This window comes from Buteo buteo, chromosome 17 (assembly GCF_964188355.1).
Source record: "Buteo buteo chromosome 17, bButBut1.hap1.1, whole genome shotgun sequence".
Taxonomy (NCBI): Eukaryota; Metazoa; Chordata; class Aves; order Accipitriformes; family Accipitridae; genus Buteo; species Buteo buteo.
In genome coordinates, this window is record NC_134187.1 from 307,582 (window position 1) to 321,658 (window position 14,077).

The 14,077-nt window shown below is 68.7% G+C and overlaps 3 protein-coding genes across 3 annotated transcripts; 1 reads left to right on the forward strand and 2 right to left on the reverse strand.

The window, feature by feature from the left end:
• Positions 1-2,167: 2,167 nt before the first annotated feature.
• On the forward strand, positions 2,168-2,473 carry UCN (urocortin). The gene has a single exon (XM_075049047.1). It carries the CDS (start codon positions 2,168-2,170, stop codon positions 2,471-2,473), a length of 306 nt encoding a protein of 101 aa, XP_074905148.1.
• A 4,677-nt stretch (positions 2,474-7,150) lies between these two features.
• Positions 7,151-10,418, reverse strand: TRIM54 (tripartite motif containing 54). Its single transcript, XM_075049764.1, has 10 exons — positions 10,140-10,418; positions 9,644-9,816; positions 9,236-9,407; positions 9,054-9,149; positions 8,714-8,947; positions 8,424-8,446; positions 8,100-8,224; positions 7,759-7,860; positions 7,508-7,546; positions 7,151-7,297 (listed from the first exon to the last, which is right to left on the reverse strand). Exons 1-10 carry the CDS (start codon positions 10,305-10,307, stop codon positions 7,287-7,289), a joined length of 1,143 nt encoding a protein of 380 aa, XP_074905865.1. The 5' UTR covers positions 10,308-10,418; the 3' UTR covers positions 7,151-7,286.
• A 1,389-nt stretch (positions 10,419-11,807) lies between these two features.
• Positions 11,808-14,016, reverse strand: DNAJC5G (DnaJ heat shock protein family (Hsp40) member C5 gamma). Its single transcript, XM_075049765.1, has 4 exons — positions 13,768-14,016; positions 13,410-13,623; positions 13,138-13,291; positions 11,808-12,556 (listed from the first exon to the last, which is right to left on the reverse strand). The coding sequence occupies exons 1-4, from the start codon at positions 13,878-13,880 to the stop codon at positions 12,474-12,476; spliced, it is 564 nt and encodes a 187-aa protein (XP_074905866.1). The 5' UTR covers positions 13,881-14,016; the 3' UTR covers positions 11,808-12,473.
• Positions 14,017-14,077: the final 61 nt, after the last annotated feature.

The window sequence follows — 14,077 nt, forward strand, 5'->3', positions numbered from 1 at the left end:
GCCGGGGATGGAGCCACAGAGCCCACCTGGCTGCCCGGCTCTCCGCACCCAAGGGACGGGAAGGGGCTGCAGCTACAGCCACCTGACAGCACAGCGGAGCAGCACTCAGCTGCAGGGCTGGGGACATGTGATGGGGCCGTGTGGGGACGGCACGGGGGCTGGGGCCAGCCTGGCCTCGGGCACCATGTGGGGCTGCAGGGCTTGGCCCAGGCTCTCCCCAGCTCATGGGGTGGGTGCTGCTGGCTGGAGGCTGTGGATGGCAGGAGTTTGAAGCCCTGACGTACTGAGCCTCTCACAGCTCCATTCAGGGGTGCAGAAGGCCCTGGTGTGTTGGCAGCAAGCAAGCTGTGAGTGTGGCACAAGCCAGGCACTTGTCCACAGGAGCAGCCAGCCCCACGGCACAGGGGCTGCCAGGGCTCAGGGGCTTGAGCCCAGCCCCTGCTGAGGGCTCTGCCCTAGAGCCGCAGGGAGGTGACGCCAGGTGCCAGCCTTCATGCTGGATCCACGTCACAGGTGCCTGGCACCGTGTGCTGCCTCGCTGCTGGCAGGGCTGTGCCCCACCACCTCTGTGCATCCCGGTGTGGGATGCACTGTGCGAGGGGCCGGGCTGAGCCTCTGTCCCCACGCTCTGCCTAACAAATGCTGGCACCGTGGAAAGAGCCCGCTCCGGGCCCGTCTTGGCACCTGCACCAGCATCGGTGCTGGGTGTCAGCTCGGCTCCCATCCGCCCGCAGACAGAGGCACGGGGCTGCCAGGCAGGGCCGCAGTGCTGCCAGGGAGGGTCTGCAAGCAGGCCCACCAGCAGCTACCTCACCTTTTGGCAGCAGTGGCCGGTGCCCCGGGCTGGAACATCCTGCATGCAGCACAGCACTGTCGGCTCCGGTGCCTTCACTCTATGAGTCACGGAATTTGGCTGGTGGTGCCTAGCTGCTGCTCGGGGCTGTCTGCAGCACTCGGCGGTTTGACCGGGGCACCATGAACTCTGCCCGAGGCACGGTGCCTCCAGGCCCTGCCACAGCCAGGTCGTGTATGCCCCACCCGTGACCATCCTGTGCCAGCGGGTGCTGCTGGCCGGGGTTCCCCCCACTCCCCGCTCCCCGAGACGGCCCCGCTGCCGCGGCTGGTGCCTGCCCAGGACGTCGCTGCTCGACGCGGCCGCCGGGCCCGGTCTCACCCGGAGGGTCCCACGCCGGGGAGCCGCGGGTCAGCCCGCTCGCCCGTCCCGGCGCAGCTCAGCGGCGCACAGGGCTCGGGCAGGGAGGGGCGGAACGGGCCGCCCGTCCGCCGGTGCCCCGGCCCGCGCTCTCCCGGCGGGTCCTGGCCCTTCAGCACCGCGGACAGCGGCACCGCTGGCACCGGAGCCGGGCCCGGGCGGCGCTCGGTGAACGGGGCCGGGGCCGGGAGGGGGCTGCCGGCGCTGGGAGGTGGAGCGGGGCGAGCCGGGGGTGCCGGGGGGAGCTGGGGGAGCGGGGGGCAGCACGGCCGGCGGCTCCCGGCCCAGGGCACCTGCCGGCACCGGCCGCGCCGCGCCCCTCCGGGTGGGCGACGGAACGGAACGGAACGGGGGTCGCGGCCCCGGAGACCGGGGAGAACGGGGCTCGCCCCACCGCCCCACCGCCCCGTCGTCCCGTCGTCCCGCCGCCCCACCGCCCCGCCGTCCCGCAGCCCCACCGCCCCGCCGTCCCGGCGCTCGCTCCCGCTGCCCGGTACCCCGCTCCCCGCCGCCGTCCCGGTGCCCCTCCCGCCCCCGCCCCCCGCCGGTCGGTGCGTGCCCGGCGCTGACGTCAGCCCGAGCTCCGGGACCTATATAACCACCGGCCGCGCCGCCGGCTCAGCTCCCGCGGGACGGATCGCGCTCCGCTCCACCGCCGGCGCACCGGCAGGGCACAGGGGACAGCGCACCGGGTACGGGACGGTGCCTGGGTTACGGGGCGGCGCACGGGACGGGGGCGGCACACCGGGCAGCGCCGGTGCGGGGGACCGGGGAGGGCGCAGCGCGTACGGGACGGTGCGGGCGGGCCGGGGAGGGGGCTCCGCGCCCGGGACGGTTCCCCTCTCGCTGCCGGGTACGCCCTTCCCCTCGCGTCCCCCCGGCCCCCCGGCGCCGCCCCGGTCTTTCCCCGCTGGCGCTGAGCCCCCGGCTCCGCAGGTGCGGACGGAGCCGAGGATGCGGCGGGCGCTGCTCACCCTCCTGCTGCTGCTCGCCCGCCCGCCGCCCGCCGCCGCCCGCCCCGCGCGCCCCGACGGCTCCGTCCCGGCGGCCGCGGCCGGGGCCGAGGCCCGGGACAGCCCGCTCTGGCCGCCGCTGGCGCCGCCGGCCCCGGAGCCGTGGCGGGCGCGGCGGGACGAGCCGCCGCTCTCCATCGACCTCACCTTCCACCTCCTGCGGCACCTCCTGCTGCTCGCCCGCGCCCAGAGCCAGCGCGCCCGCGCCGACAGCAACCGCCTCATCCTCGACGCCGTCGGGCGCTGAGCGCCGTCCCGGGCCCCCCGGGACCGCGCCGGGGTCCAGCCACCGCCTCAGCCTCCGCGCCGTGGGCCGCTCGGCGCCGCACCGGCAAACTCACCGACGCCTGCACGGGCGCCGACACCGGCACCGGGCTGCACCCGCCTCGCTCTCGGCGCTGGGGCAAGGGGGCGCGGTACCGGCCCCAGGACGGCCCCGCACCGATTTTGTAATAAAACGTGGTGGAAACCCGAGGCGTGAGCAAATGCGGGGGGGGCGGTGGGGGTCACCGGGAACGGGGGGATGGGATGAGCAGAGCTGGGCCGGGGCCGTGCGGGAGCATCTGGGTGGGCAGCACTGAGCACACTGGGGCTGGGGCCGGGGCCGGGGCGGCGTGTGGCCCTGGGGTGGGGGGTCTCTGTGAGGGAAGGAGCTCCCAGCCCCTGAGGCGAGGAGGCAGCCGTGGGTGTGGTGGGAAGCGAAGGGCACAGATCAATGGAACGGTGGGCGCCTCGCTGCTGGCGAGCAGGGCACAGGGGTGCTGCACCCACACGCAGGCAGCCGGGGATGCGAGCGGGGGCAATGAGAGCAACATGAGTGGCACACCACCCCCCAGAGCTGCTGTCAGAGCACCGCAGCAGGGTGGGACGGCTTGCAGGGCTGGGGACAACGGACACAGGCCTTTCAGAAGGGGCATGGCCACCTTGTGCAGGGGCACTTCGGGGTGGGGGGGGCTTCTCTGTGGGGGACACGGTGCTGCTGAACGCTGCGGGGTCAGGACTGGAGCAGAGGGCAGGGAGGGGGACACTGTGGTGGGGTGTCTTTCAGATCCCTGATCAAGAGAACATGGATGAAGCCTTCCTGAGACAGCTGGAGGAGGTTCAGCTTCCTCAACCTCCCTGATACCTGCTAGAAGGGCAGCACAGAAGGAGTGGAGCGGGGGGGTGTCGGGGAGTGTCTGGGGATGTGATGACAGCAGCAGCAGACGTCAGCACCCAGAGGGCAGGCAGGAACACAGGCAGCAGGGTGCAGGCCCTGGATTTCAAGGGCGCCAGTTTTGGTGACCTGGTAGGTGGGGTCTGGCAGGAGGCAGTGATGAAGGATGAAGGAGCTGAGGAAAGCTGAGAGGCCTTTGAGGACGAGCTCAAGAGTGGTCACAGGATGGCTGAGGCTGGAAGGGGCCTCAGGAGAGCTCCCACTCCAACCCCCTGCTCAGGGCAGGGGCAGCTGGAGCTGGTTGCTCAAGGCCATGTCCAGCTGGACTTTGAAAGAGGAAGGTCCATCTGGCCATGAGGAACTTGGAACTGGAATACTGTGCTGGCAAGAAAGACCATACTGGAACACATTCCCCGGAGCATCTCCCTCCTTGAAGATACTCAAAATCCAACTGGACCCAGACCACTGGTTCCAGCTGACCCTGCCTGAGCAGGGGCTGGGACCAGGGGTGCTCCAGAGGCCATTTCCCATGCTGTGCATCTGTGGATAGCTTCATGGCTGGAGGTCCCACAATCTCTTGGACCAGCCTGGTCCAGGCACACTGTTTAATCAGCCTCACCATAAAAAAGGGTTTTTTTCTGAGAAAAAAAAAAAAAACTTTGGAAAAAAGTTTCAGTGGAATCTCCCGTGTTTCAGTTTGTGCTCATTGCCTCTGGTCTTAACACTGGGCACCACTGGGAAGAGCCTGGCTCTGTCTTCTTTCCCTCCCATCAGGCATGTGTTCACATGGATTCAATCCCGCTGAGCCTTCGCTGCTCCAGGCTGAGCAGTCCCAGCTCCTCCTCATGCAGCAGATGCTCCAGCCCCTGCAGTATCTCTGTGGCCCTTCCCTGGACTCCAGAAGTCGCATCCTCCTCGCACCAGGGAGCCCTGACCGGGCCAGGACTCTGCATCCACGACCTCTCCATGCTGCATGGAGGGGAGGGCTCGTCCCCCACAGCCTGGGATGCTGTCGGCCCCCTCTGCTGGGAGGGCACATTGCTGCTTCCTCTTCAGCTTGGTGTCACCACAGAGAGCTTTTTTTTTTTTCTGTTTCCCTTCATGTCCCTCAACAAGTTCAGCTCAACAGGGCCCCCAGAGCCGAGCAGTAATGCTCAGCACACTCACAGGCTCCCAGGTCAGTGCCTGCAGGGATGTGCAGCAGAGCTGCCCACCAGGACCAGGGAGAGACATGGTTGTACCAGGGGGTTGGCCTGGAGACACTGGGAACCCATGGTGGAGATCCATCGGGGGGGGGCACAAACAGACAGAGCGGACAGATGACAAAGTAGGGATTTAAAAACATCACCTGGGTGTGCAGGGAGGGTCAGGCAGCCAGAGATAGCCAGGGCTGGGACATGCAAGGTTAAGGAGAGCGTTCACCCCACCTTGGGCAGTTGGAGGCTGCCCAAGGGACAGACTGGGGCTGGGGAGGGCAGGAATGAGTGACAAGCACCTGGAGATGGGGCTGAAGGAAGAAAACTACCCGAAATAGAGGAGAACCAAGCTGGGGCTCTCCTGAGATACCTCAACCCCCAGAAGTGGCACCCAAGAATGCCCAGGGGCTGCCGAGGTCCTTGTGAGCCCCTCTCTGTCATCTCTGGAAGGTGATGGGGACAAGGGGACATCCCTGAGGGGTGGAGAAGGGCAAATGTTGCATCCCCAAATGGCTAGTGCAGGGATGGAGAGACCACACAGCCTCACCTCAGTCTCCAGGGACCATGTGAGCCCTCTTGGGACACATTTCTGGCCCATGAAGGAGCAGACGGTGACCTGGAGCAGCAAGGCTGGGGCTGCAGGGTCAATCCAAGCCCCCCCAGCCACATTGCCTCTGCCATAAGCGATGGCTTGGGGACACAGGAGAGCAGAGACACTGCTTAGCCCATCCTAGGCTGATGCTGAGCATGTGTGCCTGCACTGGGATGTGGGGTCTGGTACGTGGACACAGCTGGGTGCAGTGGGTGGCTTGGGGGCCCGTGCTCTGCCAGGGGCTGGTGGTGAGTGGGCGCCGCAGGGCACTGCACCAGTGTCACCTGCTGTCAGGGAAGCTGGGCAGCACTTGCCCAAGTTTATAGGTAACACCAAATCCGCAGGGACCAGTCACTCTGCTCGCGGGCAGAGCTGCCACCGGTGGGACCAAGCCAAGCTGGAGGAAGGGCCCAGTGGGGACCTTACACAAAGGCAAAGTCCTGCCCCTGGGAAGGAAGAGCCCCTGGCAGCCATGCAGCTGGAGCCCACATCTACAGTGGGAGTGAGTTTGGCATGAGACCATGAGGCGGGATCTGTGCCGGGCCATGTCCTGTGGGGGGGGACCTGTGGTGCCATGTCCCATAGAGAGGGATGGTGATGCCATGTCCCGTCCCACAGACAGGGCTCTCCCGGGGCACCTGCAGTGTCACTATAGTGGGCTCAGCTGCAGCATTACTCCCTCTTGCCCACTTCCCTGCTCCAAGCAGGTCTCACGCTGGGGTTAGCTGGAGCTGCCCTGGCCTCCCCAGACCCATTTTAAGGGTTGCTGTGCTCTTGGGAGAAGTTTTTCCTGGTATCTGATGGGAATGTCCTCTGCCCCAGCTTGTGTCACCAGCTCCTGTGCTGTTCCTGTGCCCCAGGGGCAGTCTGGCTCCAACTCCCTGCACCCCGGGAGGTAGCTGAGGGGTTTTCTCTTCCCCCAGCTGCACAAGCCTGGCTCCTGTCCCCACTGCATCCCCTGCCCAGCTGCGTGTCTCTGCCTGTTTGCTCGCAGGGACCCAGACTGGGCCAGGAACCAGATGGTAGCAGGGGAAGGGTCCTGCTGGCACAGCCCAGGCACAGGGGTCTCCTTGGCTGCCAGGGCACCCCCGGCCTCCCAAGCAACCCTCCCCCAGGGCCCAGCTGCTGTCCCAGCCCTGTGTTCACCAGGACCTGCCATGCACCGGCACTTCGCTTCCCCCTTTTCCATGGGCCCATCCTCCAGGATCCTGCACCCCAGCCAGTTTGGTGGCCCCAGGCTTGCTGTGGGGTGCCCAGGTCCGCTGGGTACTGGGGGTCTCAGAGAGGCCCAGCAGCCAGACCTTGCTGAGCCCCAGCGGGGGCGGGGGGGTGGCAGCGGGGGGACACCCCTGCGGTGCCCCCGTCTCAGGGGACCTCCCCAGCCCCAGCCTCGGCCCCACGAAGAGCCCCTTGCCACGTGCATCATCTGCTGCATCAGCCGTGACGCCACGGCGGCGCGGGACAAGGCGGGTGACGCAGCCGGCACTGCCGCGGCCCTCCCGGGGGGCCCGGCCAGCGGGACGGGGAGCGCGAGCCCCGACCTGGCGCTGATCGTGGCGCTCCCGGCTGTGTACTCAGCCAGCTCATCCCAGTACTGTTTGCTCGGTGCACCCAGGGGACGGTGCTGCCGAGACTGCGTCCAGCCCAGCAGGGGGGCTGGCAGAGCTGGGGGGGCCGGATGCAGTTCCTCGCCCCCAGGCAGAGGCTGCAGGCAGGGGGGCAGAGCCCCACTTGCAGGGTCCGAGGCGCGACGCTCCCAGCCGCAATCCTGCCCTGGGCTGCCAGGGCCAAGCTGCGCCCGGGGGGCCCTGGGGATGCAGCCCCTCGTGTGGGGTCCTGGGGGCACTGCTGGGGTGGCGGGGCTGGGGCCCAGCTCAGTGGGGTGGGGGCTGCGCCCGGGCTGGACCCCGTGGAGCCAGTGCAGAGCCGGGGGGGCAGGCAGCTCCCTTGTCCACCCCACACACCACACCAGAGACAACATCCTCACACACAATTTAATGTCAGAGTGGAGCAACTCCAGCATTTGTGGAACTACAGCAGCAGGGCCGGAGCTCAGTGAGGGGTGCCAGGGACAGTGATGAGCTGGCGGGTGCCGATGCTGCCCCATGGCACCAGCTCAGTGCTGGCCTGTGTGGGAAACAGGCCTCAGCACCGTGCGGTGGGGACCCCGGGACCCCTGGCCCAGCTCCCTGGGGGGGCCCCGAGGGGTGACTCCTCCCACTCACATCCCCATCTGTCCCCAGGAGGTGCCTCCTCTGCCCCACGGCACCCCTTGGCCTGCCCCCCTCCCTGTCCCCATCCCCCCCCCCGCCACCTCAGTCCCAGTGAGGGTCTCACCATGGGGAGAGCTCGCTGGCTTCTGCCTCGGCCCCACATCTGCAGAGGGAAAGCAGGTGACAAGATGGAGACAGGGACGCCCTGGCACACTGCAGGACCCGTGCAGCCACACAGACACATTGCTGGGCACGGCACAGCACACAACCCCTGCCAGGGGCACAGCAGCCCCTGACCACCCCCGCAGCCCTGTAGCCAAGCAAAGCAGCCCGGCATGGCATGGTGTGACATGGCACAAGACGGTGGGGACTCACCCTCTGTGGCCTCGGGTGCCTCCAGGCTGTCCAGCCGGTCCTCATCTGCAGCGGCCTCGCTGCCGTCCCCAGGTCCATCTGCCTCATCCTCGCCCAGCGGCTCTGTGGGGCGGGGGGACAGGTCAGCCGGGGCCCTCCCTCCCCATGGGGTGGGCAGCCCAGCATGGGAGCCTGGCCCTGGGCAGTGCTGAGGGGCCACACGGACCCATTCCTGTGCACAAGGGGATGCATCCCCACACAGGGCATGAGGTGGTGGTGGGCTCTGCCTGTCTGAGGGCTGGGTGCCCCGGGCAGGCCCACGTGCCCCCTGGGCATGGCAGCGCTTGTCACAGCACCAGCACCTGTCTGGAACTCAATGGTCCTCAGCATCTCTGCCACATAGTCCACGTTGATGGAGAAATGGTCCATGTTCTCGTAGCCGGGCTCCGGGCGGCTGCTCATCGACACTTTGGACATGTCTGTGATCCTGCAGGGCAGGCAGACCCCCCGGGGAGCTGCCAGGGTCCAACACCCATGGGGCCCCCGCGTCCCCAGCCATGGCCCTGCAGGGCCAGCCACAGCCATGCCTCCCACCCTGTCCCTGCCCCTGTGCCCCCCCCAACTCTGCCACAGCCCCCTGTGCCCCCCACCCTGCCCCTGTCTTCTGTGCCCCCATGTCCACTCACTTTTTCAGGAGCTCCTTGGAGTGCTGTGGAGGAAAGCAGGGGGTCAGTGTCTCACTGGAGCAATGGGAGCTGGGACCCCAGGAGCCGGATGTCACCCCTGCCACAGCCCCACCCCAGCACATCCCAGGGGCAGCCCCAGATCCTCTGGAGTGACCACAACCTCCCTGCACAGCCCTGTGGGGCAATCCCAGCCCCCACAGGGACCCGTGGCCCCATCACACAGCCCTGGGGCAGTTCCAGACCCCTTGGAGGGGAGGGTCCTGGGCCCCTGCACCCCTGCCCGCACAGACCTGCAGGTACACGGCCATCTGGGGCTCCTCCATGGCCTGGATGGCCGACTCCACCAGCTTGGAGGAGGCCTCCAGGTGGTCGCCGTACTGGCGGATGAGGCCCCGCACGCGCTGCACCTTCGCCTCCTGCTCCCGTGCGATGCTCTGCAGCAGCTCCTTTTTCCGCTCCTCCAGGATGCTGTACAGTGAGTCGAAGCGCAGCCCCAGGTGCTGCTTCTGCCGCCGGCCGTTATCCTGCAGGACCGTGGGGCTCAAGGACTGCCCCGGTCCTGCCATGTCCCCACCATGGGCATGACCCCAGGGCTGTATGCGGTACCCAGGGACACCCCTCGGCGCCCACCTCGATGGTGCGGCAGATCTCCTCCATCTGGGTGATGATGGCCTGGATCCGGTCATTCCCCGCCACCAGCATGGCAATGCCGTCGCTGAGCTCGCTCTGGGACAGGACAGGATGGGAAGGGCGTGAGGGCCGGCTGGGCGGGCAGCCCCCAGGCCCTCGCTGGCCCCCCCAGGGCCACCCACCTTCTGGCGCTGGTAGACGGCGGGCAGCGGCGCGACCTCGCAGTCCTTGTGCGCCCCGAAGACCTTGCAGAGGGAGCAGGTGGGCGCCTCGCAGCGCAGGCAGTAGATGTTGATCCGCTCGTCCTCGTGCTCCTCGCACATGAGGTGCTGCTCGGCCTTGGCGTGCAGGGGCCTGCGGGGGGCGGGGGGCCGGGCACCGCTGCCCACCGGTGGGCCCTGGCCCCCAGGGACACCCCCGGCTCCAGGGACACCCCCTGGCCCCGTCACCCCCCCACGGTCCGGGTGGGGTCCCCCCCCCAGCCAGCCCTGCGCCTGCAGCCCTCCCACCCCCGCTCGCCGTGGGCTCCCTTTCACCCACTGGGCTCGCTCCCCCGTGGGGTCCCCAGGGCCCCCGTGGGCTCCCCGCACCTGGCCGACTCCTGCTTGTAGATGTCGATGATGTTCTCCACCAGCAGGTTCCGCTGCAGCCCGTACACCCCGTGCCGGTCCAGCACCACCTCGTGGCGGCACGACGGGCACCGGAACCGGCCGCCCGACGGCACCGCGCTGGAGCCCCGCGACTGCCACAGCGGGTTGGAGGCCTGGGGGGGGCGGCGGGTCAGGCTCTGCCGCCGGGAGCGAGACCCCGCGGGCCCCGGCCCCCTCCCCAACCCGGCTGTGTGCCCCGCACCCCCCGCGCGGCCACGGTCACGGACACGGACACGGATGCGAGCGCGGACACAGGCACGGGCACGGGCACGGCCCCCGGCGCACCGACGCGACCGGGCCGTCCCCGCCGGACCGGGAACGGCCCCGAGCGCGGCCCGGCCGGGGGTCCCGGCAGCTCGGCCCCGGGGCCTGGGTCGGACCCAGCGCCCACCCCCCCCCCGCCCACCGCCGCTGCCGGGGTCCGGTCCGGGCGCACCTGGAAGACGTCGTTGGCGCACTTTCGGCAGAGGTTGTGCTGGCAGGGCAGGATGACCACGGGCTTGGTGAACATCTCCAGGCAGATGGGGCAGATGAGCTGCTTCTCCAGGCTCTCCATGTTCCGCGCCTCCGCCAGCAGCGGCTTCAGCCCCACCGCGAAGTTCATCGCCGCGGTCCCGGCCCGGCCCGGCCCGGCTCTGCCCAGCGCGGCCCCGCTCCGGCTCCGGCCCCGGCCCCGGCTCCGGCCGCCCGGTGCCCGCTCTGCCCCGGCCCCGCTGAGCGCGGCGCTAATTTTAGCCGCCCCCGCCCCGCCGGGGCCGCCGCAGCTGTCGGCGGCGTCGGGTGACACTGAGTCACGGCGCCGCGGAGGGGGCCCACCGGCGCGGCTGGCCCCACGCACCGGCCTGGCTGACCGCCAGGGACCGGCTGACCCACCGGGACCGGCTGACCCCCGGGGACAGGCTGAGCTGCAGGGACCGGCTGACCCCTGGGGACCAGCTGACCCGTGGGACTGGCTACCTCCTGGGATCTGCAGCCCGGGCAGCCTCAGGGAGGTGGCTCGAGGAGCGGGGGCTGAGCCACAGCCCCCCCCCGGGCAGGCCTCCCCACTGTTCCCACCCTACCCCAACCCAGGCCTGAGCCCTTGGCCTGGGCAGAGCCCCGCTCCCCCAGGATGAGCAGCGCTGCTCCCCAGGGGCTCCGCAGGCCTCCCCTGCCACCTCCCACCCAGGGAGGACAAGAGAATGGTGACCCGTCCCACTGGACCCCGGGCAGCAGGGGCAGGCTGGCAGGGGGTCTGCAGAGCTGGGAGGGTGTAGGACCCGCAGGACCCAGTGGGGCTGGGTGCAGGCCAGGGTCCCCCAAACAACAGCGTGGAAGGGTGCCCAGAAGGGCCAGTGCCAGGAACACTCCTGTCCCACCGCTCGCCCTGACACTCCAGCTATATTTAGGGCATGAGACAGAGCCCGTGCAGCTACGGGCAGAGGCTGCTGCTTGTGGGAGTGGGAGGGAAAGGCAAATGGCTCACTGCGTCCCCCTTGCCCCTCTCCCCCTTGGGATGGGGCGGCACCATCTAGCCCAGGCCCTCAGCCAGGCCACAGCTCCCAGGAGAGCAGGGCAGGAGCTGGGCAGCCTGGCCAGGCAGCTGGCAGACCTGCCCGAGCGGGAGCAGGGCTCCGGGGCAGCACAGCGCAGCAGGACCTACACCCCAGTTGCTGAGACATGCAGTGGAACGAGCTCCAGGGCCAGGGGAGCTGCTCCCAAGCCACGCCACCGCGGCATCACTGCTCCTGCCCAGAACGGCCATCTCCCACAGGGCCAGGGACAGTCCCTGCACATGCCCCAGCGGGACCAGGGTGCCTGGCCAGGCTGCTGCTGCCCTATGTACCGTGGCAGTGAGGAGGGGGAAAAGCACAGCCCCGTGGGAGCCATCACTGCCTGGGGGGGAACAGAGTTGTCCCAGGAAAGTGACAGGAGACAGAGCGACGTTCACCCCCACGAGAAAGCACCCCATCAAGCTGCACTTGGGACACAACCCACCTACTCCACACTCAACTCAGCCCACCACCCCCATGGGACCCAAGGCCACAGCCCCCCCACCCAGGACAGGGCAGGGCCAGGCAGAGGCACATCCCACCGCAGAGTGTTCAGGCAGCCCCTGCCGAGAGAGACCACACAGACACACACACCCCTCCTGTCGTCCTTTAATGGTACCCATAAAACCTATCCAAACCCAAGGAAAGGGCCTGTATGGGTCCCAGCCCTGCAGGGAGCCTGCCAGCAGCAGCAAGAGTGGGCTGCAGCCAGTGCCCCGGGCCCATGGCAGGGCAGAAAGGAAGGGGGTACAGAAGGTGGCACCCCAACCCCATGAGCAGCGTTTGGCACCCAGCACCCATCAGGAGGGTCCCCATGAGGGCAGGTAGCGGGCTCAGCCCAGGTTACAGTGCTAACGGTCTTGGATATGCTCGGCTACCTCTCATAAGCTACGGAGCCTGGCCTGGAGAGGTCTCTGCTCGTGGCTGCTCAGGCCAGCTGCCAGTGCCTGGGGCCAGGCGGAGGCACAGCAGCAGGCGAGGCACTGGGGATGGGGCACAGCAGCATGGGCTCCAGGCCACTTCCGCCACCAGTACTGGGAGACAGGAGCATCACTCTGAAGCTCGAGCAGGGGCAGAAGAGCCTCTGCGTTGATGCTGGCCAAATTAACCTGAGATTCTAGCCACCCTGGGGCTGGAAAGCCACCATGGGTGGTGTGACCGGGGTCCCGGAAAGTGACAGTGCCGAAGGAGGATCCCTGCCCCGATTCCTGGGGGAGCCGGTGGGACTGAGACCAGCCTCAGGCATCAGTCCTAGTGCTGACAGCTGGCAAGGGCTCCGTGCTGGCAGGCGGGGGCTGTGCCACAACAGGTATCTGTGGATCTGGAAAAGAATAGCTGCAGATCAGCAGCTCAGTCCTGTCCAGTGGTGCTGGCGAGCAGGTATCTGGGACGTCCCACAGGAAGGCTCCCACAGACCAAGGCTCCCAAACCTCTAGTCAGCACACACCCATGCAGTAGTAGCCCCCACCCCACGGAAACCTGCAGAAGTCACCCAGTGGCAGTCCCCCTAGACATGAATATGGCCAGTGCCCAGGGAACGAAGCCAGCCTGGAGCACAGCTGCTCTCCCCACACTCCACGTCCCAGAGGGCACGGACCCAAGTGTCTCTCAGCCGCAGACCTGTGCAGGGGCTTCAGGGGGCCCTCACCCAGGGCAAATGAGGAAGGAGATGGCCTGTGCAGTGGTTCCCTCTATCACTGTCGCCAGCCCCGGTCTGGACAGGAGACACCGAGGGCTGGCTGTTAAGCAAGAGCTGCAGCTAAGTCCGATCTGAGCCTCAAGCCAGAGCTCCATTGCCCACGTGAGATGAGGTGGGGGGAGCTCCCCTGCTGTCCCACACAAGACAAAGCCAGGTGGTCTCAGACACTGGGGCTCGAGACGGAGACAGCCTGCCCGACTCACCGCTGTCCTCTGCGTGCATCTGCTCCTCCAGGTCCTTGGGGTCAACGTACTTGTAGGACTCGTCCTCCTTTGGCGGGCAGCACGTCCCGCAGCAGAAGAAGCAGCAACAGCAGCAGCAGCAGCAGGTGAGAGCGCTGCAGCACAGAGCCAGGGCCTGCGGAGGAAGGGACGGCAGCCCCCGTGAGACCACCCGCGCCCCGCTAGCGGCCAGGCCGCCATCATGGCGTCAGACGGGCCGAGCAGGGCCGCGACGGCGGCAGGGCAGGGCTCACCTGGAACCACCACTTGGACATGAGGAAGTAGTGCTTGACGGCATCGTCGCCGAACTGCTCGGCCACGTAGAGCCCCAGGGAGCCGTACTGGTCGTAGAGACGGCGCTTGTCCTCGTCGCTCAGCGTGGCGTGGGCGCTGTTGATCTCCTTGAAGCGCTCGGCCGCCGCCGGGTCATCGGGGTTCTTGTCCGGGTGGTACTTGAGCGCCAGCCTCCTGCGGGGCACGGCGGGCGGGGTGGGCGCCGGACGGGCCCCGCACCCCTGCCTGTCCGCCCCCCCCCCCGCCCGCGGCCTCACCCCTCGCACCGCCTCGGCCCCGCGACGGCCCCCGCCGCCCCCGGCCCGTGCCCCGCCGTACCGGTAGGCCTTCTTGATCTCCTCGGGGGAGCTGCCCTTCTGCAGGCCCAGGACGCGGTAGAGGCTCTCCCCGACCCGGGACAGCTTCCGCTGCGGCCGCCCGGGCTCCGCCATGGCGCCCGCGCCCCGCGGAGGCGGACGGAGGCACCGACCGCCCCCGGCCCGGCCCGGCCCTGCCCCGCGCCCGCCGCCGCTTCCGCCCGCGCCCGCCGCCGCTCTGCGCAGGCGCCGGCCCCGCGGCCCCGGGCGGCCCCGGTACGCGGTGGCGGCCCCGTCGGTCACGCAGCCCCGGCACAGGGACGACACCCGCC

What these genes read in the sequence shown, in the direction of transcription:
- DNAJC5G (XM_075049765.1), bottom strand. Translation starts at nt 13,880, where the DNA reads ATGGCGGAGCCCGGGCGGCCGCAGCGGAAGCTGTCCCGGGTCGGGGAG. An exon ending in GAGATCAAGAAGGCCTACCG is followed by an intron (nt 13,624 to 13,767) that starts GTACGGCGGGGC and finishes CGTGCCCCGCAG; the next exon opens with GAGGCTGGCGCTCAAGTACC. An exon ending in GATGCACGCAGAGGACAGCG is followed by an intron (nt 12,557 to 13,137) that starts GTGAGTCGGGCA and finishes ATTCTTTTCCAG; the next exon opens with ATCCACAGATACCTGTTGTG.
- TRIM54 (XM_075049764.1), bottom strand. Translation starts at nt 10,307, where the DNA reads ATGAACTTCGCGGTGGGGCTGAAGCCGCTGCTGGCGGAGGCGCGGAAC. An exon ending in GCGCCAACGACGTCTTCCAG is followed by an intron (nt 9,817 to 10,139) that starts GTGCGCCCGGAC and finishes CGCCCCCCCCAG; the next exon opens with GCCTCCAACCCGCTGTGGCA. An exon ending in TACAAGCAGGAGTCGGCCAG is followed by an intron (nt 9,408 to 9,643) that starts GTGCGGGGAGCC and finishes CGCCCCCCGCAG; the next exon opens with GCCCCTGCACGCCAAGGCCG.
- UCN (XM_075049047.1), top strand. Translation starts at nt 2,168, where the DNA reads ATGCGGCGGGCGCTGCTCACCCTCCTGCTGCTGCTCGCCCGCCCGCCG.